Source organism: Miscanthus floridulus, chromosome 4, assembly GCF_019320115.1.
Source record: "Miscanthus floridulus cultivar M001 chromosome 4, ASM1932011v1, whole genome shotgun sequence".
NCBI classification, from domain to species: Eukaryota; Viridiplantae; Streptophyta; class Magnoliopsida; order Poales; family Poaceae; genus Miscanthus; species Miscanthus floridulus.
This window is the reverse complement of record NC_089583.1, coordinates 119,460,076-119,487,881: the sequence shown is the minus strand read 5'-3', so window position 1 is coordinate 119,487,881 and position 27,806 is coordinate 119,460,076. Positions and strand designations below refer to the sequence as shown.

Sequence of the window (27,806 nt, the reverse complement as noted above, 5' to 3'; positions counted from 1 at the left end):
TATATTTTGGCTCTCCACCAGGAAAAGGTCAAGAACCCTTCACAATCACCATGATCGGAGCCGGAGACAATCACCAACCTCCGCTCGACGATCCTCACTGCTCCAAGTCATCTAGGTAGCGGCAACCACCAAGAGTAACAAGCGAATCCCACAGCAAAACACAAATACCAAGTGCCTCTAGATGCAAACACTCAAGCAATGCACTTGAATTCTCTCCCAATCTCACAAAGATGATGAATCAATGATGGAGATGAGTGGGAGGGCTTTGGCTAAGCTCACAAGGTTGCTATGTCAATGCAAAATGGCTAAGAGAGTGAGTTTGAGCTGGCCATGGGGCTTCAATAGAAGCCCCCATGAAATAGAGTCATTGTACTCCTTCACTGGGCACCACACAGGGTGACCAGATGCTCCGGTCATATTGACCGGACGTTGCACCCTAGCGTCCGGTCGTACGAAGCACGCCACGTGTCCCCTTTCTTCAAATATTGAGCACTCAATCCCAACGGTCAAGTAATGACCAGACGCAGTAGCTCAAAGTGATCGAACGCTGAGCCCCAATGTCCGGTCGTTTCCAGTAAGTATCCAGAGATGACTTTTTACGACCGGACATGTCCAGTCAAGCTCGACTAGACTCACCCAGCGTCCAGTCACATGGTGACTCTTCTGTGCGTTGCCACATCAGCAGGACTAGACGTGGCCCTCTAGCGTCCGTTCGAAGACCGACGCCAGCGTCTTTGCTGTATCATTGACCGGACGCACCGGTCCCACTGAGACCAATGTCCGGTCACTTCGTGACCAGCATGACTAACTCCTTTCCAACTCTATCTTCTTCACCCTTGCTTAAATGTGCCAACCACAAAGTGTATCACCTTGTGCACATATGTTAGCATATTTTCACAAACATTTTCAAGGGTGTTAGCACTCTACTAGATCCTAAATACATATGCAATGAGTTAGAGCATCTAGTGGCACTTTGACAACCGCATTTCGATACGAGTTTCACCTCTCTTAATAATACGACTATCGATCCTAAATATGATCACACTCACTAAGTGTTTCAATTATCAAAACAAAATGACTCCTACCATTTATACCTTTACCTTGAGCCTTTTGTTTTTCTCTTTCTTCTTTTCAAGTCCAAGCACTTGAACATCACCATGGCATCACCATCATCATGTCATAGTCTTGATTTCCTTCATCACTTAGAATGTGCTACCTATCTCATGATCACTTGATAAACTAGGTTAGCACTTAGGGTTTTATCAATTCACCAAAACCAAACTAGAGCTTTCAATCTCTCCTTTTTTAGTAATTGATGACAACCCTTTCATAAAGATATGAATTAAAATTCAATTTAATCCATGTTGCTTGCCCAAGCATATTTACCATGTGTAAAAGGATATGGACAAGTTTCATAAACCCCAAATGGTAGCAATTGCTCCCCCTACATGTGTGCTAAGAGTTTGGATTGTAGCTTGCATATATGCTTAGATAGAAAATATAGGAGACAATGTTTACCAAATGATGCTAAGTTATAAAAGATGGACCTTTGAAGCATGATACCAATCGGAGTGCACCATTATATCATCCTTAGCACCATGGTTAGCTTGATACCACTTGTAAACACTCGAAAATCAAATCACTAGATAACATATGCATGCTAGATTTGCATTTCATCATTCAAACCTATAACTAGCATACACCACACAAGCATGAATATTGAAATTTAAAACTTGTGTCGTGCAAGCAAACATATGAAATGCACATTCAAATGCACCATACAAGTTCATGAGCTTGCTCCCCCTACTTGTGTGCTCAGAATTTTAATTGATCCCTTTCCTTTATCATATTTCTCCCCTTATGTCAAGTTCTCCCCCTATCACTTGTATCTTTATTTCTCTCCCCTTTGTGTTGTCTTTTCATTATCTTTGTGCACTATTTCTCCTCCTTTGTCATTAATGACCACAAAGGCTTAAAATATAGATAGGTGAGATTATCAATGTCAATCAATGGGGTGAGGATCATTTTCCCAAATTTAGTCCAATCTAGATCATTTACCAAAGTTATTTAACTCGGTTTGATCCAAGGATAAGCTTCTTCATACCTCTCAAATAAGGGTTATCTTGTACCATGTTGAGTTAAACACTTAGAGCTTATTTTCTAGATCAAACACTAGGTTTACAAGCCCACAAACATGTCATATGCTACCACTAGACTAAAACAAGCATTGAAGCAATAATGATACCATATAATCATCAAATTCATTTGATTTTCATGAATGAGCTTATTAAATGTGAAAGATGTCTAGATGCATTAAACATGTCCTTAGCAAAGATGTATGACATGCCAATCAACTTTTACCTTAGATTGCTCGAAGAAGAGACATGTCATATAAGTGGGGGATGCATCAACATATATTTGAGAAATCCAATATGTTCAACTCATTCCTTAGCTTGCAAAACATTTTCTCATCTAATGGCTTGGTGAATATATCAGCAAGTTGATCTTCGGTGCCAATACTCTCAATGCAAATGTCCCCTTTTTATTGGTGATCTATTATGAAATGGTGGTGGACATCAATGTGCTTTGTTCTTGCATGTTAAACCGGATTGTTGGTCAACTTGATTGTACTCTTATTGTCACATAGCAATGGCACTTTCTTAAACTTGGTTCTAAAGTTACTCAAAGTGGCCTTCATCCAAAGTATTTATGTACAACAACTACCAGCAGATATATATTTGGCTTTAGCGGTTGATAATGCAACACTATTTTGGTTCTTTGATGACTATAAAACAAGTGATCTTCTTAATAATTGACATATGCCTGAGATGCTCTTTCTTTCAACCTTGCATCCCACATAATCCGAGTTGGAGTAACCAACTAGCTCAAACTTTGCTCCTTTGGGATACCATAAACCAACATTTGGTGTATGCTTCAAGTACCTCAATATTCTCTTTGTAGCCTTCAAATGACTTTCTCTTGGCGAGGCTTAAAATCTTGCACACATGCATACACTAAACATGACATCTGGCCTTGATGCGGTCACATAGAGTAGGCTTCCAATCATAGATCGATACAGTTTTTGATCCACCATGTTTCCACTTGCATCACTATCCAAGTTACCATTTATTTCTATTGGTGTGCTAATGCCCTTGCTATCAGTCATACCAAACTTCTTGATCATGTCCTTGATATACTTGCCTTGACTCACAAATGTGCCATTCTTCAATTGCTTGATTTGAAGACCAAGGAAGTAACTTAACTTTTCAATCATGGACATCTCAAACTCATTAGCCATCATCTTTCCAAATTTTTTACAAAAATCTTGATTGGTTGATCCAAATATGATGTCATCAACATAGATTTGCAACATAAATAAATATTTTCCATTCTTCTTGTTGAAAAGAGTGGTGTCAACCTTGCCCATCATGAACCCTTTAGAGAGTAGGAAGTCTCTCAATCTCTCATACCATGCTGTAGGTGCTTGCTTCAAGCTATACAATGCCTTCTTCAACTTGTACACATGGTCGGGCTTCTTGTCATCTTCAAAAGCGGGAGGTTGCTCAACATACACTTCTTCATTAATGTAGCCATTGAGAAATGCACTTCTAACATCCATTTGATAGAGCTTGATGTTGTGGGCACAAGCATAGGCTAGCAAGATCCTAATTGCTTCCAATCTAGCAATCGGGGCATATGTTTCTTCAAAGTCAAGACCTTCAACTTGTGTATAGCCTTGTGCTACTAATCTTATTTTGTTCCTTACTACTATCACATCTTGATCTTGCTTGTTTCTAAAGACCCATTTGGTTCCAATTGCATTGTGTCCCTTTGGTCTCTCTACTAATTCCGATACTTGATTTCTTGTAAAGTTATTCAATTCTTCATGCATAGCATTCATCCAATCAACATCCTTCAATGCTTCATCTATCTTTTTTGGTTCAATGGATGACACAAATGAGAAATACTCACAAAATAAAGCTAATCTTGATCTTGTTTGTACACCTCTAGAAATATCACCAATTATAGTATCCAATGGATAATCCCTTACAATATTAGTTGGTTGGAGCATTGGAACTTGATTGCTTATATTTACTTGATCATTGGGTTGAGATGATGTACTAGCCACTTGATCTTATTCATTGTCATGAGATCCACTTGTACTACCTTGATTTGTATCATCTTGCATATTTGAGTTAGAGAGCACTTGCACTTGATCATCTTCATTATCATTTACTTGCCTAGGCCTCAATTCACCAATATCCATATTCTTCATGGCATTTGAAAGTTGAATGCCTCTAACATCTTCTAAGTTCTTATTCTCTACTTGTGAACCCTTGGTTTCATCAAATTCAACATCATGAACTTCCTCAAGAGTACCACTATCCAAATTCCAAACTCTATATGCTTTGCTTGTAGTGGAATAACCAAGTAGAAATCCTTCATCATATTTCTTGTCAAACTTATCCAATCTAGTGCCTTTCTTTAAGATATAATATTTGCAACTAAAGACCCAAAAATATGCAATGTTTGGCTTTCTACTATTCAAGAGCTTATATGGTGTCTTCTCTTTCAATGGGTGACAATAGAGGTGGTTGCTATAATAGCAAGCCATGTTGATAGCTTTGGCCCAAAATGATTGACTCACATTGTACTCACTAAGCATAGATCTTGCCATATCAATGAGTGTTCTATTTTTTCTCTCAATAAGGTCATTTGATTGTGGAGTATACTTGGCTGAGAATTGATGTCTAATTCCAAATTTATCACATAACTCATCAATTCTAGTGTTCTTAAACTCACTACCATTGTCACTTCTAACTCTCTTGATGGTTGTTTCAAACTCATTGTGAATGCCCTTGACAAATGATTTGAATATTGCAAACACATCACTTTTGTCCATAAGAAAGAATACCCATGTGTATCTAGTGTAATCATCCACTATTACAAAGCCATATTTGTTACCACCAATGCTAGTGTATTGTGTTGGCCTAAACAAGTCCATATGTAATAACTCAAATGCTTTACTAGTGCTCATCATACTTTCTTAGGATGGATGTTTCCAACTTATTTGTCGGCTTGACAAGAGCTATAAAGCTTATCCTTTTCAAACATAACATCTTTCAAGCCTCTAACCAAGTCATGCTTAACCAATCTATTCAATTGTTTTATTCCAACATGACCAAGCCTTCTATGCCATAATCAACTCATGCTAGACTTAGTGAACAAGCATATAGATAATCTAGCTTCACTAGCATTAAAATCAACCAAGTATAGATTCTCATATCTAAAATCTTTGAAGATCAAATTAGAGGCATCTACACTTATGATCTCTACATCATCTACCCTAAATATGCATTTGAATCTAAGATCACACAATTGAGCCACGGATAGCAAATTAAAGTTCAAGCTCTCTACTAGCAACACATTAGATATGTTCGTGTCATTGGACATTGTAATCTTACCAAGCCCTTTGACCTTGTCTTTACCATTGTCACCAAATGTGATACTATCATAAGCATCATTGCCATTGGTGTTGATTGAGTTGAACATTTTTGCATCACCGGTCATATGTTGAGTGCACCTACTATCAAGAACCCAATGCCTTCCTCCGGCTTTGTAATTGACCTATAAAAAAATCAATTCTTTTTAGGTACCCAAACTTGCTTGGATCCTTGAAGGTTAGTCACTAAGCTCTTTGGTACCCAAATGGCTTTCTTCTTTGAGCTCATCCATGGTTTACCAATAAATTTAGCCTTCACACCATTTGTACCCTTAGTAAGCACATAGAAAGAATCAAGCTTAATGGAGGATACATTAGCATTTTTACTCTTGTTTTTGCATTCATGCTCTTTATGACCAACTTGCTTGCAACTAGCACAAAATCGACCATTGTTCTTCACAAAACTAGTCTTATGAGGAGCAAAGGTCGCCTTGCCTTTCTTAGAGGTATAGCCCAATCCTTCTTTGTAGAGAGCTCTTTGACTACCCAAGCACATAAGCAAGCGGTCCTTACCACTATAGGCCTTAGCCAAAGTGTGAGTGAGCTTTTTGACCTCTTTCTTGAGGTTCTCGTTCTCAATCATTAGTGAGGCATCACAAGTAAGACCATCACTACTAGATGAGGTGGAAGTAGAAGTACTACAAGAAGAGTTAGTGGGAGCAACAATAGTAGGCATAGATAATGATTCATCAATTATATCACAAGTTAAGCCTACATTGCAAGTTTCAATATGCTTCTTTTTATTTTGCTCATCAAGCAAAGAGAAATGAGCCTTTTCAAGCTTTTTGTGAGCCTTGCTAAGCTTCTCATGGGCTTCCTCTAGCCTCTTATGAGATGCATTGAGCTCATCAAAGGCTTACTTAAGGGCTTTTAGTTCCTTACGCAAGCTTTTGCATTCCCTTCTCTTGATATTAAAGTGTTCTCTAGCATCTTCTAGCATGTCAAATAGTTCATCCTTAGTAGGTTTATTATTATCACTATCACTTTCATTTTCATTTTCATTTTCATTTTTATTATTATGTTCCTCATCACTTCCATCATCATAAATTTGTACCTTAATGGCCTTAGCCATGAAGCATGATGGAGTGTCGAAGAGAGAAGGCTTCTCATTGATTGCAATGCTTGCAAGTGCCTTATTCTTGATGGTCTTGTCATCATCACTATCATCATCATCACTTGAGGAAGTATCACTATCCCAAGTGACCACATATGAACCACCCTTCTTCTTCTTGAAGGTCATCTTGTCCTTCTTCTCTTTCTTTTCCTTCTTATCCTTCTTCTTGTTCTTCTTATTATCATCATTATTGTCGCTATTGTATAGACATTGAGCAACAAGATGATCTTTGCTTCCACACTTGAAGCACCTTCTTGACTCTTCTTTATTCTTAGATGAAGACTTCTTTCTTTTAGCATGGTACCCTTTCTTCATCATGAACTTGCCAAATTTCTTGACAAAGAGAGCCATCTTCTCATCATTATCATCATCATCCCATGAGCCACCATCTTCACTTGATGTTTTTTGCTTAGCCTTGCCATAGGATGATATAACCTTGAATGACACACTCTTCTTCTTCTTATCTTTCTTCTCATCTTTCTTCTTCTTCTTTTCTTCCTTTTCATCATCATCTCTATATGTATCATCAGTCATTATATCTTCCAACACTTGGTTTGGTGTCATGGTGTCCAAACCACTCCTTACTAGAATAGTGAGCAATGTGCCAAATCTTGAAGGTAAGCATCTTAAGAACTTGTGGGAGAAGTCCTTGTTCTTCACCTCTTTTCCAAGTGCTTTGAGATCATTGACAAGCACTTGAAGCCTATGAAACATCTCTAGCACACTCTCATCCTCCTTCATCTTGAAGCTTGCAAACTTCTCTTTGAGAATGTATGCCTTTGCACCCTTTACGGCTTGAGTGCCCTCAAATGATTCTTCCAATTTCTTCCAAGCCTCATGAGCCATCTCAATATTCTTAATTTGCTCAAATGTTCTCTGATTAATTGCATTATGAATGGCACTTAAAGCAATATCATTGTTTTGGAGAAGTACTTCTTTAGCCGCGGTGGGATTCTCCGGATCACCAATCTCAATTTTGATTTCTACCACCTTTCACATTTTTCTATTGATTGACTTGATATGTGTGGTCATCTTTAATTTCCAATATGGATAATTTATGTCATCAAATTGGGGTGACTTCTTGGTGCTGTTGATTTGAGCCATTTTTACACCGAAGGTTGTTAAGCCTCAAATCACGATGACCTCGGCTCCGATACCACTTGTAAGGTCCTAATGGCTAGAGAGGGGGTGAATAGCTTAATAAAAATTTCTACAACAACACTTAACAAACCGGTTAGACAATTATAAGGCGAAGCAAGTGTTGCGCTAGCCTACTAAAAATGCAAGCCACCTACCATAATTTTAGTTTCTATTATCTCTAACCACACAATAGCTATGGCACTACACTAAGTTAGTGTGGTCTCAAAGACTAACTAAAGAGTCACACTAACCAAACTAACAAGCTCTTATAACTAGCTATACTAAAAAGCTTAATAACTAGTTTGTGGTAATGTAAAGAGAGAGAGAGCAAGATAGTTATACCGCCGTGTCGAGGAGTGAACTAATCAATCACAAGAATCAATATCAATAAAGATCAATCACCTCAGAATCAAATGATGAACACAATAATTTTTACCGAGGTTCACTTGCTTGCCGGCAAGCTACTCCTCGTTGTGGTGATTCACTCACTTGGAGGTTCACGCGCTAATTGGCATCACGCGCCAAACCCTCAATAGGATGCCGCACAACCAACACAAGATGAGGATCACATAAGCCACGAGCAATCCACTAGAGTATATTTTGGCTCTCCGCTGGAGAAAGGTCAAGAATCCCTCACAATCACCACGATCGAAGCAGAGACAATCACTAACCTCTGCTCGACGATCCTCGCTGCTCCAAGCCATCTAGGTGGCGACAACCACCAAGAGTAACAAGCGAATCCCATAGCGAAACACAAATACCAAGTGCCACTAGATGCAAACACTCAAGCAATGCACTTGGATTCTCTTTCAATCTCATAAAGATGATGAATCTATGATGGAGATGAGTGGGAGGGCTTTCGCTAAGCTCACAAGGTTGCTATGTCAATGCAAATGGCCAAAAGAGTGAGCTTGAGCCAGCCATATGGCTTAAATAGAAGCCTCCACAAAATAGAGTCGTTGTACCCTTTCACTGGGCACAATGTGGGGTGACCGAACGCTCGCTGGACCTCAGCGTCCGGTCACGTGATGCACGCCACATGTCTCTCTCTTCAAAAGTTGATCACCCGATCTCAATGGTCAAGAAGATGACCGGACACAGCAGCTAACACTGACCGAACGCTGAACCCCCAGCGTCCGGTCATTTCCAGTAAGCTTCCAGAAATGATTTTTCCCGACCGGACGTGTTCGATCATGCTTGACCGGACATAGCCAGCGTCTAGTCACACAGTGTCATCCTCTGTGTTGCCACATCAGCATGACTAGATGCAGCCTTCCAGTGTCCGATCGCTGAGCGACCCAGCATCCGGTCATGAGACCGAAACACACACCCTCTACTGCCACTGATCGGACACGCCGGTCCAACCGAGACCAGCGTCCGGTCACTTACAGTGACCTCCGTATTTTCTGTCTAGGGCACCGGTGGCACCGTCGGACTGTCCGCACTCTACGGACGGACACTCCACCGGTGAAGTTCCTTACCCTTGCTCAAATATGCCAACCACCAAGTGTATCACCTTATGCATATGTGTTAGCGTATTTTCACAAACATTTTCAAGGATGTTAGCACTCCACTAGATCCTAAATGCATGTGCAATGAGTTAGAGCATCTAGTGGCACTTTGATAACCGCATTTCGATACGAGTTTCACCCCTCTTAATAGTACGGCTATCAAACCTAAATGTGATCACACTCTCTAAGTGTCCTGATCACCAAAACAAAATAGCTCCTACCATTTATACCTTTGCCTTGAGCCTTTTGTTTTTCTCTTTTTTCTTTTCAAGTCCAAACACTTGATCATCACTATAGCATCACCATCATCATGTCATGATCTTCATTTGCTTCACCACTTGGAATATGCTACCTATTTCATGATCACTTGATAAACTAGATTAGCACTTAGGGTTTCATCAATTCACCAAAACCAAACTAGAGCTTTCACGGGGGCGGCACCGCGACCGCGACCGCCACCGCCGCCAGTGACTCCTGCGGCAATGGTAGGGAGCACGAGGACGATGACGACGACGCGTACACCACGGCGCTCCCACTCTGGCTCCCGCTCCCGCTCGCCATTAGAGCCTCTACCAGCGCCATCGGCTCCATGGCGGGGTAGTTGGTGGTGGCGCCGGGTCCGTGGAGCCTACGCGCGGTGGCGTTGTAGGCCCGCGCCGCCTGCTCTGGTGTGTCGAAGGTGCCCAGCCACTCGCCTAGAACACAAAATGGCAAAATAGCATAAAACACACCTTTCATAAGGGCATTCTGGCGAAACCCACAAACTTAAGGGCATTCTAGCGAAGCCCACTCTCTATAAGGGTAAAATTCCCATTTTCTCCTAGCTCGCAGATCTTGTCATGAAAGGAGAGATTTTTTTCTCTCCCCTTGGCCTTGGGGGTCTCCTCGCTGATCTCTCGATCTCTTCAGTTTTGTCGCATTGAGAAGCTAGCCTCCCTTCTTAACTGGTCAGTTGGAAGTGATTCGTGGTTGGAAATACAGCTCGGTAATTCACTGATCGAGCAGCTTGTGGAGTTCAACGGTCAGTTCATCGCGATGGACAACTACTACAGGCTCTACACTCTGTCCTTGGCCCCCTAGCTTGGTCTACAGGAGATGGCAACCATGTGGTGGGACAACAACGACATGCATGGATGCCCATTTCGAAGGCCATGGCTGTAGCGGCATGCTTCTAATTGTTGACTACTATTTGAGTTTCTCATCATCTGGAGCACCTATCAAACTACAAAGCCTACCTCCTATACATGTCCACTGAACCTGCAACTTGGCTAGAGGTGGTGAAGCTGGAGAATGATACCGTGTTTATTGCGCGGGGGATGGGAGGAGCCCGGCATTCTCTTGCTTGAGCTCAGGACGATGGGGTGGGAGAAGCAACTGCCTATACTATGCCCATGACAGGCAACCGTGGGTCTTGCATGGGCTGGGTGATGATGCAGATGCCGTTTGGGATGATTCAACTGACCCTGACCTTGAGTTTTGCAGGGGCTGGTACGGCGAGCTTTAGCCATTCTGGGTGTACCCGAGCATGTTCTACTCAGATGGGTACTGATCCTTGCCTGCCTTATGTTGCTGAAATTTCGCCTTCTGTGTTCTTTGGGTAGCGAAGACTTCTGCATCTGAATAGATGATGCCACTATGTGATATTGTAGTTAAAAGAGGTTGTTTAGCACTTTTCTCGTTGATAATGGTGACCCCTGTTTGCTCGAGCCTTCTCCCTAACTGAATGAGGTTTTAATAACGTGTGTGTTTGAGATTTCATTTTTATCTAATTGCTAAGTAATGTGTGTTTTTGAAGAAAAGTTGATGTATGCTTTTAATATATATATATATATATATATATATATATATATATATATATATATATATATATATATATATATATATATATATATATATATATATATATATATATATATATGAAGAAAAACAACGATGTCTACTCAGAGATCAGCTTTTTGTCTTTTTTCTATTATCTTTTGATCGTGCTGTTTAGATTAGGTTTTTCTTTTGGAATTCTGGAATTTAGATTTGTGGAAAGGAACTGGTGTGTGTGAGACCAATGTTTACAAGAATCAATCTATATATACTATCAAAGAAAAAAAAGAACCAAAATATAATTTGTAACGGTTGCCTCACAGAACAATGTGGAACTGGAATTGATGTGAACAAATTTATATTCTATAGTAAACAATAACTGAAGTCCAATTTCAACATTCAAACACGAATCACCTTTTTTATTTTGGTATAAGAAAATGTGTATAGTCGCTCAAAATGAATGAGGGCATATATATACTTCCGAAACTAGAAGAAAAGCTATTAGGCCATTTGTAAGCTTCATAATTTTGGCCCATACTTCCAATACGTGAAATCACTACGGCCCTGGTCCAATTTTGGCCCATAAAAGAGAGCGTAGAGCATAAGGGAGTGGGACTAGAGAAGCGGCGCTACTAGAACTCTAGAAGTGAGGGAAGAGGAGATTGGGAAAGCGATCTCGCCGCTGTCGCCGTCGCCGGCGAACGTGGAGACACCGACATTATCGACGCCTGCTTCCTAAGCAAGGCCTGTACTCTCACTCTCTCCCTGCCTGATTTTTTATTCTTTTTGCTTGGTTCATCCACGCATCCCTGTCTCCATAGTCCTTTGGTTCATCCGCACATCCCTATCTCCTAGTCCTTCAGTTTGTTGAACCAACCAAGCCGATAAATTGTGTCGCGTGTTTGTTACTGTGATGTGATCTTGAATCGAGCTATTCAGATTAGGTTTGCATTGGATTATGGTGTGATGGTAAGATGTACGGTAGGGGAAAAACCTAGAACCAATAGACCTGAACGGGACGGCCACCGCATTCCATGACCCAGGATGCCTCCCAAATCAAGGGTCGGGGTCGAACAGGGTTGATGTCCCTGTTCTGCTTGGGTCATCGTTCCTCTATTGTAGGAACATACCATGGATCCATGAGCTATGTCGAAAAGCAGTAGAGACGATTGGAAGGGAAATGTGAGAGGCAACCGACGTTGAAGAAGACTACCATAGAATTGGGGTGCAGGACGCTGGAGTAGGAAACATAAAATTAATCTACCTCCAACAAAACTGAGAGCACAAAAGAGAAGAGGAGACAATGGGTGATCGATTTTCTAGTGTCTGCCTGCCTGGTGTGATTAGTTGGCTGGAAGTGGTTGGTTTTTGACTGGCAGGATAGGTCATCTGAAGGAGAAAGAGAAGACTAATATCTAATTGCCAGTAGAGACTCCCTCTGTAGTCTCTAATTTCTTTTTTGCTTGGTTCATTTGGCACATCTGTACCTTATCTTTGGTTTCTTATAATCCAAACTAAGCAAAGGAATTTCGGTAGCATCATCCTCTGAGTTTTGATGAATGAACCCTATAATAGATGGCTATGCCCCATGACTAACAATGCTATGATAAAAGACTCCACTTTTATGTTAGTTTTTTTGGGGTGGGGGTCAACCCAGGATACTGAAGTATTTTTGTATGCAATGGTTGATCTGTGAAGGGTACACAAAATTGTATTTCAGAGCATAATTGCGCTTTTTTTTTGCCATACTTTTCACCTTAGTTTCATGCTTCACTAAAGTTACTGCAGGCTATCCTAAATATCATGTTCTGAAAATAGACATGGGTTTTGACTATTTGGAAGAAAAGTTTGAATTGAAACAAGACATAAAAACTGGTTTTCCATTGTCAATCTGTCTTAGCTTGAACATTAGGATTTACCCAGCGAATAGAATTCCTTGTTTGTAACCGTGTATATCAACTTAAAAAGTGGCTCTTGTATAGCACATATTCTAAAATGTTTGTAGGTTATCTAAGTCTTTAGCAAGTTAACTGTCTATTCTTCATTTTTGAATCGATTCAATTCCAACTTGCTCATTTTTTTACTTTGTTGCAGAGAGTCTGACATCATGCAAAGCCCTAGCAAAATCGCACGTGCCTCTACCTCCACTACAATCTCTGCTGTGTATGGGCTTCAAGGGTGGGCAGATCTCCCAGAAGGTCTGCTTCATTCCGTCGTTCCTCTGTTGGGTTCCATCATTGAGCTCCTTGCCTTCGCCGGCACCTGCCGCTCTTGGCGTGCTGCCTTCTCCTCATACCCATCTAAACCAACATTATGCACCTTGCTCCTACCTCTCCTCGTTTAGCCCCATATCACTATCCATGCTCCTAATCTACCCTCCAGAATTGACGATGGTCACAAGCTCAGCACGTGTTAGGTCCTTGATCGAGCCAACATGAAAAGTACCCTTCGCTGCCAGGTTCCTAAAGAGACATTTGAGAAGTTGCACTCTGCCGGCTCTTCCTGTGGCCAGCTAATTTGTGGTCGTGGCAGAAATTGTCTTGTCGTGGATGTGTTCACTAGTGCCAAAGTTTTATCTTCACAGCTCCCATTTACCAACAACACTTATTTGTACTGTGGCATGCTGACAACTCCCCTTGCATCACCAAACTCACATCTCCTAGTTTGCGCGCTACCAGAACAGAGCGGTCTGTTCCTACTTGATTGGCTGATTGGAAGTGATTCTTGGTCAAAACTGCAACTCCATCTTAATGATTCAATAATTGTGCAGATTGTGGAGTTCAATGGTCAGTTCATCGCGAGGGACAACTACCACAGGCTCTACACTCTGTCCTTGGCCTCCCAGCTTGGTCTACAGGAGATAGCAACTGTGTGGTTGGACGACATGCATGGATGCCCATATACACAGTCATCGCTGGTGGTATGTAGCGGCATGCTTCTAATTGTTCACTACAGCTTGAGCCTCACATCATCTGGAGCACCTGTCAACTACAAAGCCTACTGCCTGGACATGTCCATTGAACCTGCAACTTGGGTGGATGTGGTGAAGCTGTAGAATGATGCCCTCTTTATGGGGCATGATGTGAGGAGCCCGGTATTCTTTTGCATGAGCCCAGGACGATGGGGCGGGAGAAGCAGCTATTTGTACTATGCCCATTACAATCAACCCTGGGTCTTGCATGGGATGGGTGATGATGTAGATGCAGTTTGGGATGATTCCACTGACCCTGACCTTGTGCATAGCAGGGCCTGTGCCTCAAGCTTCAGCCATTTCTAGGTGTACCCGAGCATGTTCTACTTAGATGGACAGTGATCTGTGCCTGCCCTATGTTGCTAGTAGGAAGACTTCTGCATTCGAATAGATGATGTCACTATGGTACTAGCACTTACATAGGCCTTGTTTGGATGCATGTGTATCCACTCCAATTCACATGTGTTGGAGTGGAATAGAATGGAACTCAGTTTAATTCCAATCCAATCCACCTCAAGACATGTGGATTAAGATGAATATATACGCATCCAAACAAGGCCTTAGTAGGTGAAATAAGTCACTTTTCTCGTTGAGAGTGGTGCACCGGTTTGAACGCTCCTTTTTCCTATCTGAATGAGGTGTTGGTAACGTTCTATCTGCATTTAAATAGTGTGTCCGAAGAAAATGTTGGTGTATGCTTTTGGAATATGAAGGGGAACCCCACTATGTGTACTCTGGTCTCAGGATCAGCTTTCTGTCTATTCTTTTAGCTTTTGAACCGAGCTGTTTACATTATGTTTTTTTGGAATTCTGGAATTCAGATTGGGAATGAAATGTGTATGTCTGCAAGAATCAAACTATACTGTGAGGGAAAAAAGGAGTGAAGATATAATTCGTAATGGTTACCAAACAGAAGAATGTGGAACTGGAATTGACGTGAACAAATTTATATTCCAGTAAAACAATAACTGAAGTTCAATTTTAACACTCATATGCGAGTCACAATTTTTTTTTTATTTTGGATAGGAAATAATTGTATAGTCGCTCAAAACAAATGAGGGCAAAATTCTGAAATTGGAAGAAATTGTTAGGCCAGTTGTAAGGTTCATCATTTTGGCCCAAACTTCCAATAGTCTCTACGGCCCTGGCCCACAAGGCCCAATTTTGGCGCATAAAAGAGCGTAGAGCCGCAGAGGCGAGCGGAACTGGAAAGCGGCAGAGTGGGAAGACGAGAAAGGGAAAGCGATCTTGCCGCCGCCGGCGAAGGCGCCGGCACCGACGTCACCGATCGGCTCCTGCTTCCTAGGCAAGGCCAACACTCTCACTCCCTCTTCCCGATTTTTTTTTTATTCTTTTTGCTTGGTTCATCCAGGCATCCTGTATTCCTGTCTCCTCCTTAGTACTTCGGTTTGTTGAACCAACCAAGCCGATAATTTGCTTCGCATGTTTGTTGCTGTGATGTGATCTTGAACCGAGCTATTTAGATTAGGTTTGCATTGGATTTTGGTGTGATTATAAGATGTACGGAACGGGAAAACCCTAGTGTCGATAGACCTGAATGAATAGATTTATTAATGAACGGGAAAATGTGGGTACAGTGGATAGAAGTTTCAATCTTTGTGTGGTCTATTTTTTATTAAGGCTTTAATTCTTATCATTATTAATTATTGGTAAAAATCTGGTCTTGTAGTACGTTTTCCATGGAACAACTAGGTGTTTTAGCAGCCTGCATTATGCTTACTTTGTATTATCGTTGATATAGTTTACTTTGGATTATCGTTGTAGTCCACTTTAAAAACTGATGTTAGGGCTCTGCTCTCCTTAAACTCTGAAGCACAAAATTGCTTATTGTACTCATTTTGGCACTTTGTTGTGCATTTATGCCATTCGAACAAATTATTTCTTCTGTGTGTTACATACCATTCCAATTCTGCGATTTCAGATGCCTATAGGCTAATATCTAGTTGCCAGTGCAGTCTCGCTCTGTAGTTCCCAGTTTTCTTTTTTACTTGGTTCAATTGGCAGATCTGTGCCTGTCCTTCAGTGCTTTGGTTTCTTAATCCAAACTAAGCAACGGAATTTCGTCAGCATAATCATCCTCTGAGTTCTGATGAACCCTATAACAGATGGACCTCATTGATCAAGTAGATCCAAAAGGATGTATGCCCCATGACTAACAGTAACATGGCTATGGTTAAAGAATCCACTTTTGTCTTAGTTGGAGGGTTCAACCCAGGATATTGAAATATTTTCTGCATGCCATGGTTGATTTGCGAACAGTACATGGAATTGTATTTCAGTGCATAATAATTGGGCATTTTCCCCACACTTTTCACCTTTGTTTCATGCTTCACTAATGTGTGCTGCAGATCATCCTAAATAATAAATATCATGTCCTGAAATTCGAGATGGGTTTAGGCTGTTTTGAAGAAAGGTTTTGAATTGAAACAACACTTGCATAAAAAGTGTGTTTTCCATTGTCCATCTGTCTTAGCTAGAAAATTAGGATTTACCCAGCGCATAGAATTCCTTGTTTGTAACAGTGTATAGCTACTTAACAAGTGACTTCAGATCTGTACTGTGCAACACATATATACTAAAATGTTTGCAGTTGCCAAGTCTCTCTAGCAAGTTAACTGTCTATTTTCCATTTTTGATTCAGTTCTAACTTGCTCATTTGTTTTTACTTTCTTGCAGATAGTCTGACATCATGCAAGGCCCTAGCAAAATGATCCGTGCCTCTGCCTCCAGTATGCCCCCTGCTGTGTATGGACTTGAAGGGTGGGCAGATCTCCCAGAAGGTCTACTCCATTCTATCGTTCCTCTGTTGAGCTCCTTCCTTGAGCTCCACGCTTTTGCTGGCACCTGCCGCTCTTGGCGTGCTGCTTTCGCCTCATACCCATCTAAATCCACATTCTGCACCTTGCTCCCGCCTCTCCTCATCCTGCCCCATATCAAAGTCTGTGCTCCTAATCTCCCTTCTAGAAGCGATGATGGTCACGAGCTCCGCACGTGCCAGGTCCTTGATCCATCCAACTTGAAAAGTACCCTTCGCTGCCAGATTCCTGAAGAGACATTTCAGAAGTTGCACTTTGCTGGCTCTTCCTATGGGCAGCTGATTTGTGGCCGCGGCAGAAATTGTCTTATCATGGAAGTGTTCACTGGTGCCAAAGTTTTACCTCCACAGCTCCCATTTGGCGACAACACTTATTTCTACTCTGGCATGCTAACAGCTCCCGTCGCATCACCAAACTCACACCTCCTACTTTGCGCATCATCGAAACAGGGCGGTCAGTGCTTCCTGCTTGATTGGCTGATTGGAAGTGATTCTTGGTCAAAACTTCGGCTCGATGATTCACGGATTGAGCAGATTGTGGAGTTCAATGGCGAGTTCATCGCAATGGACTACTACTACAAGCTCTACAATCTGTCCTTGGCCCCTCAGCTTGGTCTGCAGAAGATAGCAACTGTGTGGTGGGATGGCAATGATGAATGCTGCCCCATATCTAAGGCCATGGATCGTGGTGTGTGGTGACATGCTCCTGATGGTCGACCATTGCATAACCCTTTCGTTAGCTGGAGCACCTGTCGAGTACAAAGCCTATCGCCTCGACATGTCAACTGTGCCTGCAGCTTGGGTGGAGGTGAAGAAGCTAGAGAATTACTCGCTTTTTATTGGGTGCGATGTGAGGAGCCCTGTGTTTTCTTGCGCCAGCTTTGGACGATGGAGCGGGAGGAGCAACTGCTTGTACTACGAGTATTATGATCCACCCTTGGTGTTGCATGGGCTTGGAGATGATGCGGATGCTGTGTGGAATCCAGACAACGATGATTACCTTGAGTTCAAGAGGAACTGGTACTGCCAACTGCAGGTCTTCTGGGTGTACCCAAGTATGCTTTACCACTTATGGCAAGTGATCGATGAACTCCATCTGCTTGTGCTGAAACTTCACCTCAAATTTCCTTAGAGAACATTAACAATGGATAATGGACATTATGGTAGATGAGGGTTCTTAGACTTGCAGTTTCCATTCAGTTACCAGTTGTGTCCCGTTGCTACTTGTAATCTTTTGCACTAGTTATGACTTATGAACTTGTTAGCTATTCTGGAAAGCCTCGAAGGCTGGATACTGTTATTTTAATGAGTAGTAGAGAATCGTTTCTAATGTGCCTGAGTTTCCTCTGTCCATGCAAAATGTGAAGATGCAATTGTTTGTATGTATGCAGCCATGCAGGCATGTGGTTGCTGCCTTGTCCTTTGTTTGCTATGCTACGCAATCTGTTTGTCTGAAGGGAAAATAAAGGTGGTCTTATGCACGCTGGACATGAAGTAGAAATCCAAATGTGTATAAGTATTGTCTTCAGCCACTTTCGTTTCATTGATTTCAGGGCATAGATTTTGACAGTTACAAACGACAGAAAATGAATTTGGAAGAAATAAGGAGCATCGACTTAACGATTGAGCTGACGGATTTTGAAATTGACTTAAATCCTGAAACAATTCCATTGAAAATGTGGAAAATGAATTTAGCACAAAACTAAAATCACCATGCCTTTTGGAACAGAGATGGTAGCTCTTAAAATTACTTTACTTTTTTTTTTGTTGTTGAGAGACCTCTAATATGTTCACATGACTAGGATGTTGAAACGCATACGCAGCGGCCTAGAGACGAGTCATCAAGCTCTAAGGCGGTGCTGGGCTGCCTGAGGAGGCCTTCACCGCCACACCGCCATCTTTCAACTGTCGGCGATTAGCTGCTCGCTACTCATCCAACTCAGAACTCAGAACAGAAAAATGAGTTATTTGCCGATGTGTTGAACGTACTGTCAGGAAAATTATTTTCCCTGTGTTTCACATAATGGAAGTTTATGTGTTATCTTTTCTTCCTTGGTCTGCAAAATTAGGCCTAGCGTGTGATTTGAAGAGGCGCCACATCGGATAAAGTCGTAGTCTAAACCGCCCACTTCTACTTTTTAAATTATTAAAGGGTATTATGAAAGAGGTATTTCTTTTATTTTTACAATAGCTTTTTTTAATCCAATTTCAAGTTCGATTAGAAGGATACAAAGGCGATAAGAATGGAAAAAGAAAAATAAAATATTTTATTTTAACGAGTTCCCCTTTTTTGCAAGTTTGTTATTATCAATTCCATTCATTTATTTTATACTCCCTCCGTTACAAATTATAAGTCGCTTTGACTTTTTTAGTACATTCATTTTGCTATGCATCTAGATATAATAATATGTCTAAATACATGGCAAAATAGATGAACAAAAAAGTCAAAGCGACTTATAATTTAGAACGAAGGGAGTAGAATACTTTTCTATTCTATATATATCTATAAAAAAATAAACATTTTTTTTGCGAATTACACACATAAACACACGTACGCAAACCACCCCTATGAGCACATCCGAAAGACTATGCCGACACATCTCGAAATTGACGAAAGTCACCACAGACGTCTCGCTATCAACGAGAACGTTGCCTACCACTGAAAGCACAAACACCATTAAATCATGGAATAAATTTAGAAAAAAAACGAACACCCGTGCCAAGTTAAGAACTTGAACCTGAGTGGGCAGGTTCCACCACAAGGAACCTAATCATCTGGGCTAGGCTTAGTTCACACAAAAAAAAGTCTTAAAAATCATAAAGGAGGACAAAAATCCACCATTACGCATGAGGGAGGAAAATCAGATTTTGTGAAAATGCTGGGGTTTGGGGGCAAAAGAATTTTTCCCATTCGAGAATAAAGAGGATCCATGGGGCAAATGAACGGGGAGAAGTTTTCAACAGCTGAACCGTATCAGTATGACGGATGGACAGTAAGAATTCTATAGCAGATCAATTCGCTACAAAAATCGACAGAAATCAGAATCACAAAATCATAGGATGTTCTTTGGAAATTCCGAAATTTGAACGAGACAAGTAGCTGTTGGGCCACTTGTAAGCTTCGTTTGGGCCTAGTACAGCCCTGGTTCACAAAGCCTAAATTTGCTACGTTACTACCACACAGCAGAGGGAGCGAAGAAGCAGGAGAAGCGGCACTTCTGGAAGCGACACTGTCATCGCAGGCGAAGGCGCCGGCACCAGCCGCGGCGCCGTCGTCGCTGATCGACGCCTTCTTCTTAAGCAAGTCCTCAACCTTAACACGAGTTTCCTTCTCTCTCTCTCTCTCTCTCAGTTCATTTCGCTCGTATGTGTGCCTGCTCCTTAGGCCTATTGGTTTCATGAACCGATCCGAGAAATTGCCTCACGCGTTTGTTCTTTGTTGTTGTGGTTTCATCTTGAATCGAGATGTTACGTTTAGGTTTCGATTGGATTTTGGTTTGATTGTAAGATGTACGGGTCATGGAAGAACCCTAGATCGATAGACCCTACCTGATCAGTAGATTTTGAATGGGATTATGCCCCACGGCTAATGTGGCTACAATAAAACTATATAAGACATGGCTTTGATGTCTCGAACAGAAGTTTCTTTTTTTTTTCTGTATGTCACGGTTAATCTGAAAATGAGCAGTATCAGTGCACTAGTGTTTCTAATTTTGTTTCGGATTCTAATTCTTATCATTGCTGTCAGTAAATTTAGTAGTTTTCCTTGTAGCGGCTAGGTGTTTTAGCAGCCATCATCAGGCTTGACTATGGATCATCAGGCTACGATAAAAGACACCAATTTATGGCCTTGTTCGCTTAGAACTTATCAGTTGTACCGTTTCAGCGAAATAACAGTATTTTTCTCTCACAACAAATCAGTATCAGCATCAGCATCAGCCGTTTTTCCAGCCAGCCGAACAGGGCCAATGTTAGGTGGGGGTTCAGCTCATGATATATGTCATGGTTGATCTGTGAACGGCAGCACATAATTGGTCATTTTTGTCATAGGTTTCACCTTTGTTGTTTCATGCTTCACTAATGTGTAGGTCATCCTAAATATTATGTTCTGTAAATAGATATGGGTTTTGGTAGTTTTGAAGAAAAGTTTGAATTCAAGCAAGACTTAAAAACTCTATTTTTTTTATCTGTCTTACTGTCTTAGCCTGAACATAAGGGTTCACCCAGCGCATAGAATTCCTTGTCTGTAGCAGTGTATAACAACTTGACAATTCCTTGCCTACAACTGGCTTCAGATCTGTACTGGACAACACATAAAGATTAAAATGTTTGCATGTTACCTAAGTCTCTAGCAAGTTTACTGTCTATTTTTCATTTCTGATTCAGTTCTAACTTGTTCTATTTTTTTTACTTGGTTGTAGAGAGTCTGACATCATGCAAAGCCCTAGCAAAATCGTTGGCGCCTCTGCCTCCACTACAAACCCTGCTGTGTATGGACTTCAAGGGTGGGCAGATCTCCCAGAAGGTCTGCTCCATTCCATCATTCCTCTGTTGAGCTCCTTCCTTGAGCTCCTCGCCTTTGCTGGCACCTGCCACTCTTGGCGCACCATTTTCGGCTCGTACCCATCTAAATCCACATTTTGCACCTTGCTCCCGCCTCTCCTCGTCCGGCCCCATATCAGCGTCCGTGCTCCTAATCTACCTTCCAAAAGTGATGATGGGCACGAGCTCCGCATGTGTCAGGTTCTTGATCCAGCCAACATTAAAAGTACCCTTCGCTGCCAGATTCCTGAAGAGACATTTGAGAAGTTGCACTTTGCTGGCTCTTCCTATGGGCAACTAATTTGCGGTCGCGGCAGAAGTTGTCTTATCGTGGATGTGTTCACTGGTGCCAAAGTTTTACCTCCACAGCTCCCATTTGGCAACAACACTTATTTCTACTCTGGCATGCTGACAGCTCCCCTTGCATCGCCAAACTCACACCTCCTAGTTTGCGCAGCATCCAAACAGGGCGGTCAGTGCTTCTTGCTTGATTGGCTGATTGGAAGTGATTCTTGGTCAAAATTACAGCTCAATGATTCACGGATTGAACAGATTGTGGAGTTCAATGGTCAGTTCATCGCGATGGACTACCACTATAGGCTCCACAATCTGTCCTTGGCCCCCCAGCTTGGTCTGCAGGAGATAGCAACTATGTGGTGGGATGGCCTGGATGAATGCCCATATCTAAGGCCATGGATCGTGGTGTGTGGTGACATGCTCCTGATGGTCGACCATTACATAAGCCTTTCGTTCGATGGAGCACCTGTCAATTACAAACCCTTCCGCCTCGACATGTCGATTGTGCCTGCAGCTTGGGTGGAGGTGAAGAAGATAGAGAATTACTCACTGTTTATTGGGAGTGATGTGAGGAGCCCGGCGTTTTCTTGCGCCAGCTTAGGACGATGGAGTGGGAGGAGCAATTGCTTGTACTATGGGTATTACGATCCACCCTTGGTGTTGCATGGGCTTGGTGATGATGCAGATGCTGTGTGGGATCCAGACAATGACCCTGATGACCTTGTGTTCAAGAGGAACTGGTACATCCAACTGCAGCCCTTCTGGGTGTACCCAAGCATGCTCTATCGCTGATGGCAAGTGATCGATGTGCTCCATCTTCCTGTGCTGAAAATTTCACCTTAAATTTCCTCGGAGATGAGAGGCTTGCATTTGCAATGGATAATGCACATTGTGGTAGATGAGAGTTCGCAGACTTGCATTTTAGTTTCCAGCTGTGCTCCATTGCTACTTTTAATCTTTTGCATTAGTTATGAACTTGTTAGCTATTCTGGAAAGCCTGGAAGGCTGGATACTGTTATTCGAATGAGTAGTAGAAAAACGTTTGTATAATGTGTCTGAGCTTCCTACGTCCATGCAATTGCTTGTATGCAGGCATCTGGGGGTTGACTTGTGCTCTACAATCTGTTTGTGTGAAGGGAAAAATATGGTTTTATGCAATTGCTTGTATGCAGGCATCTGGGGGTTGACTTGTGCTCTACTATCTGTTGGGAAAAATATCGTTTTATGCACGCTGGATATGAAGCAGAAATCCAAATGTGTACAAGTTTTGTCTTCAACCGCTTTGTCTATGATAGATTTTGGGGGCCTGGATTTTGACAGGGTCTGGGTTACCCAAGCAAAACAAACGCCAGAAAAAGAATTGAAAAAGAATTACTCCCTCTGTTCAAAATATTGGCCGTTTTAATATTTTTTTTCTAGATTAAACCTCTTAAACCAAAATATGTTAACATCTATACAATACGAAATAAGTGCACTATCAAAACATATTTCATGGTAGGTTTAATGAAAACTGATTTGGTGTTGTTAGTTAACGTTGATGTAATTTCTATGAACTTGGTTAAATTTAAATCAATTTTACTTAACAAAGCTTAAATTACGTACTTCTTGGATCAGAGGCGGACAGATGGTAGCTTTTAAAATCACTCCATATTCTTTTTCTATTTTTTGTTTTTTTTTTTAGAATTTCATATTCTTTTTTGTTGAGAAATGAAACCTAATCAGTTCACATGGCCCACGATGTTGAACCCAACTCATTTAAAAACTAGGCCTATCCAGTTACCCATCGACTTATTTTGCTCCCCCCCTGACGTGAGACAGGAGGAGCTTCAATTTTTTTTTCTAAAATAATAATATTATTATATTTAATTGTAGATCTAGAAGCTGTAATAGTAAAATTGTAGATTTAAGAAGCTAATCGGCTAACCAACGTCCGATAGAACCCCATCGGCGTTTGGATTACCGATATGTGGGGCCACATGGCACAGACGTCATCCACGTAAGCGCTGTTGGCGCCGATACACATATCGGCATGTGAGGGCCGACAGGGCCTGGCCTCATCATCATGGAGCAACCACTCTCTTTTTTTTTCTTTTTTTATATGATAGCTTTTTACTGATTTAGATAAAAAAAATAGTACATATTTTAGGTTACATATTTTGATACGTAGGTATCTACGTAGTTAGAAGATGTAGACTCTAGTTAGTTAGGAAAATTAGTTTATTTGTTTTATTTTTGTATTCTTTTACGTGTTGCGTCCGTTTTGCACTCATTCTTCCTTTTGCTGCTTTTTTTTTTACATTTTAGGTTGGAATCCTTGTTTCTTATTAGGGGATCAAAAGTTTAAAGTTTATAATTTTATATTTATTTATTATTATTCTTTTAAGTTTATATGAAAAAACATAAGAAATCAGAGGTACTCATCATAAATAAAAAAAAATAAATTAGGCAACCGGATGAAAAAAAGTTAAGTAGACGATCTAGGGTAGAGCCCTTGCCACCTCCTCGCTCCGCCACCGCCGCCGCCACGCCTAGGGCCCCTCTCCTTCTTCCTCTCCGGTGCGTCTGCCGAAGACAAGAAGGGGAGGGGACCCATCCTTTTCCCATAGTTTTCTAGTGTTTTAGGAGCCCAAATAAATTTTGAGCGAAATCAGATGATTTTTGGTCGGGGTCGCTATCCTACGATGACTTCGGTAATTGCCACAATGAGATCGTCGTTGCAGGCGTTCGAGAGAAGCCATTACGAAAGAAGACGATGGAAGAATCTCGATAGAATATTATGTATTTTTTATTTAAGTTTTTTCATGTGTAATTTGGGATGTACTGTGCCAAGATTTAATATAAGCCCCCCTTCCCTTCACAAAAAAAGTTAAGTAGACGAGCTGGAAAAAAATGAGCGAAAAAAATCTAAGACGGAATGAAGAATCTGGATAGAATATTATACCTTTTTATTTCAGATTTTTTTGGAATGTACTATGTTGAGTTTTAATATAATTTCTTCTCCCTTCGAAAAAATTGATGCTAGATGCAAATAAAATAGCTTATGTTTGATTTTTAGCATCTACTTAGAAATTTACAATATTTTTTGAGGTAGGTTGAAATAGTATAGAAATCTTAAATAGTAAAGAAACATGATCAACAAAACAAAAACATATAAAGGAAGTGGCTGGGTGTGGATGCAGTCGGTCTCTCAATGGCTGATGGGTTCATCGGCTGACCAGCTGCCTATTGCGTCTATCGGCTTCTACACTGCCGATAGCCATTTAATCGGCTATCTGATTGCCGATAGGAAACTAGGCGTACCAGAGATCCTATAAGTGGTATCAGAGCCATGTTACCTCGTGTGTGCTTCACCGCATGAGGTATGGAGCCCGAGGGAGGTTCCGGTGTTGTGAAGCCCATCAACATCGATCCGGAGGACGTTGGGCTGCATGACACCGACAGTAGTGAGCTTAGTGCCTCTACAGCTAGCAACTCCATGCTCCCGTAGCTAGAGGCAACCGATGCCGAAAAAACTCAAAATGAAGAAGAAAAAAGAAGAAGAAGGGCAGCTAGAAAAGAGAAAAGAGAAGCAAGAGAGAAGAAGAAAAAGGAGCAACAACGGTTAGAAGAGAAGAAAGCAAGAAAAGAAGAAAGCATCTTTAAGTGAGCTATCTAGCAGTTCCGAAGATGGTGATGATGATGAGTCCTACCAAGTGCATAGCAAGAAGGACAAGAAAGGAAAGGGCAAGAAGAATGATGACAATAAATATGTCGCCGTATCCTTTAACTATTCTTCTATGTCTATGACTAACCATGATCGCAAGTCTTTTATTAATGTGCCCGCGGGCAAGTTATCTCATTTTGATGGGACTAACTTTGCCAAGTGAAAGCACTTGATGAGAGTTTATCTTATAGGTCTTCATCCCGATATTTGGGAGGTTGTTTGTAATGAATTTGAGCCACCGGTTGATCCTAAGAATCCAACCATGGAAGAAATGAGAATCATCCACCTCAACGGTCAAGCTACTAGTGTGCTACTTAGTGCCTTGGATGTTGATGAGTACAATAGAGTGATCGGTGTGGATGTTGCGAAGCAAATTTGGGATACTTTGCATCTTGCACATAAAGAGGTTGACAAAGTGATAAAAGCAAGAATTGATTTGTTGATGTTCAAGCTCAACTGATTTGTTATCTTGTATGGAGAAGGGCCACAAGATATGTTTGATAGGTTGATGACTATGGTAGGCAAGATTAGAGGCTATGGTTATGATGAACTAGATGATCACAAAGTTATCAAGATTATGTTGGAAGCTTATTCACCAAGAAATGAGACCGTAGTAACTCTAATTAGAGATAAGAAGAAGTTTGAGTACTTCACACCAAATGATGTACTTAGGAGGATCTTGACCTTTGACATGCAAAGAGAAGAAGCAAATAAGAGGAAGAAGCTTAGAGAATTGCAAGCAAAGCTAGAAGGCATCAAGATCAATAAGGATGTAGCTTTCAAGACCAACAAATCAAGCAAGCAAGGCTCTATAAGTAAGTCCAAGGCCAACACACAAGCTTCAATTAGCAAGCCCAAAGCAATCAAGTAAGTTCAAGAAAGAGTAGAGACTACCTCATCCTCTAGTGAGAGTGAACATGATGATGACCAATATGAGAAAGTGGATGATGTTGCTCTCTTTATGAGGAGGTCTCACAAAGGGTTGAAGAAGCAAGGGTACAAGGTAGTAAAGAGGGAGTTTCCAAATAAGAAGAAGAGGACATGCTACAATTGTGAAAGCACTGATCATTTTATTGCCAAGTGCCCACATGAGATCAAGGAGAACAAGTATAAGAAAGAGAAGAAGGAGGACAAGGCCGATCGGAGAAAAAGCAAGAAAAACATGGGAGAAGCTCACATTGGGCTTGAATGGGATTCATCTATTGAAAGCTCAAGTGAAGAAGATGAGAAAGTTGCAACCATTGCTATCCATGAGCCATCTTCTTTACCAAGACTCTTCACCAATATGTTCGATGATGACTACTACTCCCCTCATATCTGTCTTATGGCAAAGGGTGAGAAGATAAAATCTAAATACAAGGCTAAAAGGATCAAGATGCCCAAGAGGGGGGTGAATTGGGCTAATTCTAAATTTCTTTCAATAATTAAACTCTACGGTTAGCCTAATTAACCCCTTGTGCCTAGAAAGTGTTTCTATTGATCTAACACACAAAAATTTAGCACTCTAAGTTCTAATCCTACTCTAGCATGGCAATTCTAGGAATGTAAATGACAAGAATTGAATTGCTTAAAGTAAATGCTCAAAGTAAAAAGAGAAGGAGGAATGCGGCGATGTTTTGCCGAGGTATTGGAGAGTTGCCACTCCCCACTAGTCCTCATTGGAGCACCCGCGCAAGGGTGTAGCTCCCCCTTGATCCACGCAACGATCAAGTGTTCTCTATGGGTTAATTCTTCGACACTCCGTCGCGATGAATCACCCACAACCGCTCACAACTTGAGTTGGGTCATCCACAAGCTCCACCGGATGATCACCAAGCTCCCAATCACCACTAAGGCGTCTAGGTGATGGCAATCACCAAGAGTAACAAGCACGAACTCTCACTTGACCACGACAAGCCTAATGAGAAGGGTGGATGCATACTTTGTTACTCTTGATCTCACTAATGAGGGCTCTCTTTGGGATTCTCAAATCTCAATCATCTCACTAGGACCTTGCTCTTCTTGGCACTCTCAAAGGTGTTTCTCAGTTGTTAGAATGAGCAAAAGTCCCCCTACACACGAATGGAGGAAGTATTTATAACATGGGCTGAAAAATGAACCATTATGTGCCTCTACGAGGTGACTCCGGTCATGTTGACCGGACGCTCCGGTCATGTTGACCGGACGTGCCGGCCAGTTCACCCCGAACTCTAGTGTTTAAAGTATGACCGGACACATCCAGTCATGATTTTCCCCTTCTGGAACCTTACTGGAGTCGACCAGACGCTGGCCCTCAGCGTCCGGTCACTTCACCTCTCAGCGTCTGGTCACTTCCAGATGACTTCACCTTGATCAAATGAACTGATCGGACTCTGTGCCAGCGTTTGGTCAGCAT

At 41.5% G+C, this 27,806-nt stretch overlaps 1 protein-coding gene and 3 pseudogenes across 1 annotated transcript; all 4 read left to right on the top strand.

The window, feature by feature from the left end:
- The first annotated feature begins 10,107 nt into the window (after window positions 1-10,107).
- LOC136549209 (uncharacterized) lies at window positions 10,108-10,817 on the top strand (annotated as a pseudogene).
- An 890-nt stretch (window positions 10,818-11,707) lies between these two features.
- On the top strand, window positions 11,708-14,827 carry LOC136552872 (uncharacterized; annotated as a pseudogene).
- Window positions 14,828-15,232: 405 nt separating this feature from the next.
- Window positions 15,233-18,209, top strand: LOC136552871 (putative F-box protein At5g55150; annotated as a pseudogene).
- Window positions 18,210-20,085: 1,876 nt separating this feature from the next.
- LOC136552870 (uncharacterized) lies at window positions 20,086-22,887 on the top strand. Its single transcript, XM_066544444.1, has 2 exons — window positions 20,086-20,190; window positions 21,312-22,887. The coding sequence occupies exon 2, from the start codon at window positions 21,325-21,327 to the stop codon at window positions 22,519-22,521; it is 1,197 nt and encodes a 398-aa protein (XP_066400541.1). The 5' UTR covers window positions 20,086-20,190; window positions 21,312-21,324; the 3' UTR covers window positions 22,522-22,887.
- Window positions 22,888-27,806: the final 4,919 nt, after the last annotated feature.

Excerpts from the sequence above, each read along its gene's own strand:
- LOC136552870 (XM_066544444.1), top strand. The coding sequence starts at position 21,325 with ATGCAAAGCCCTAGCAAAATCGTTGGCGCCTCTGCCTCCACTACAAAC.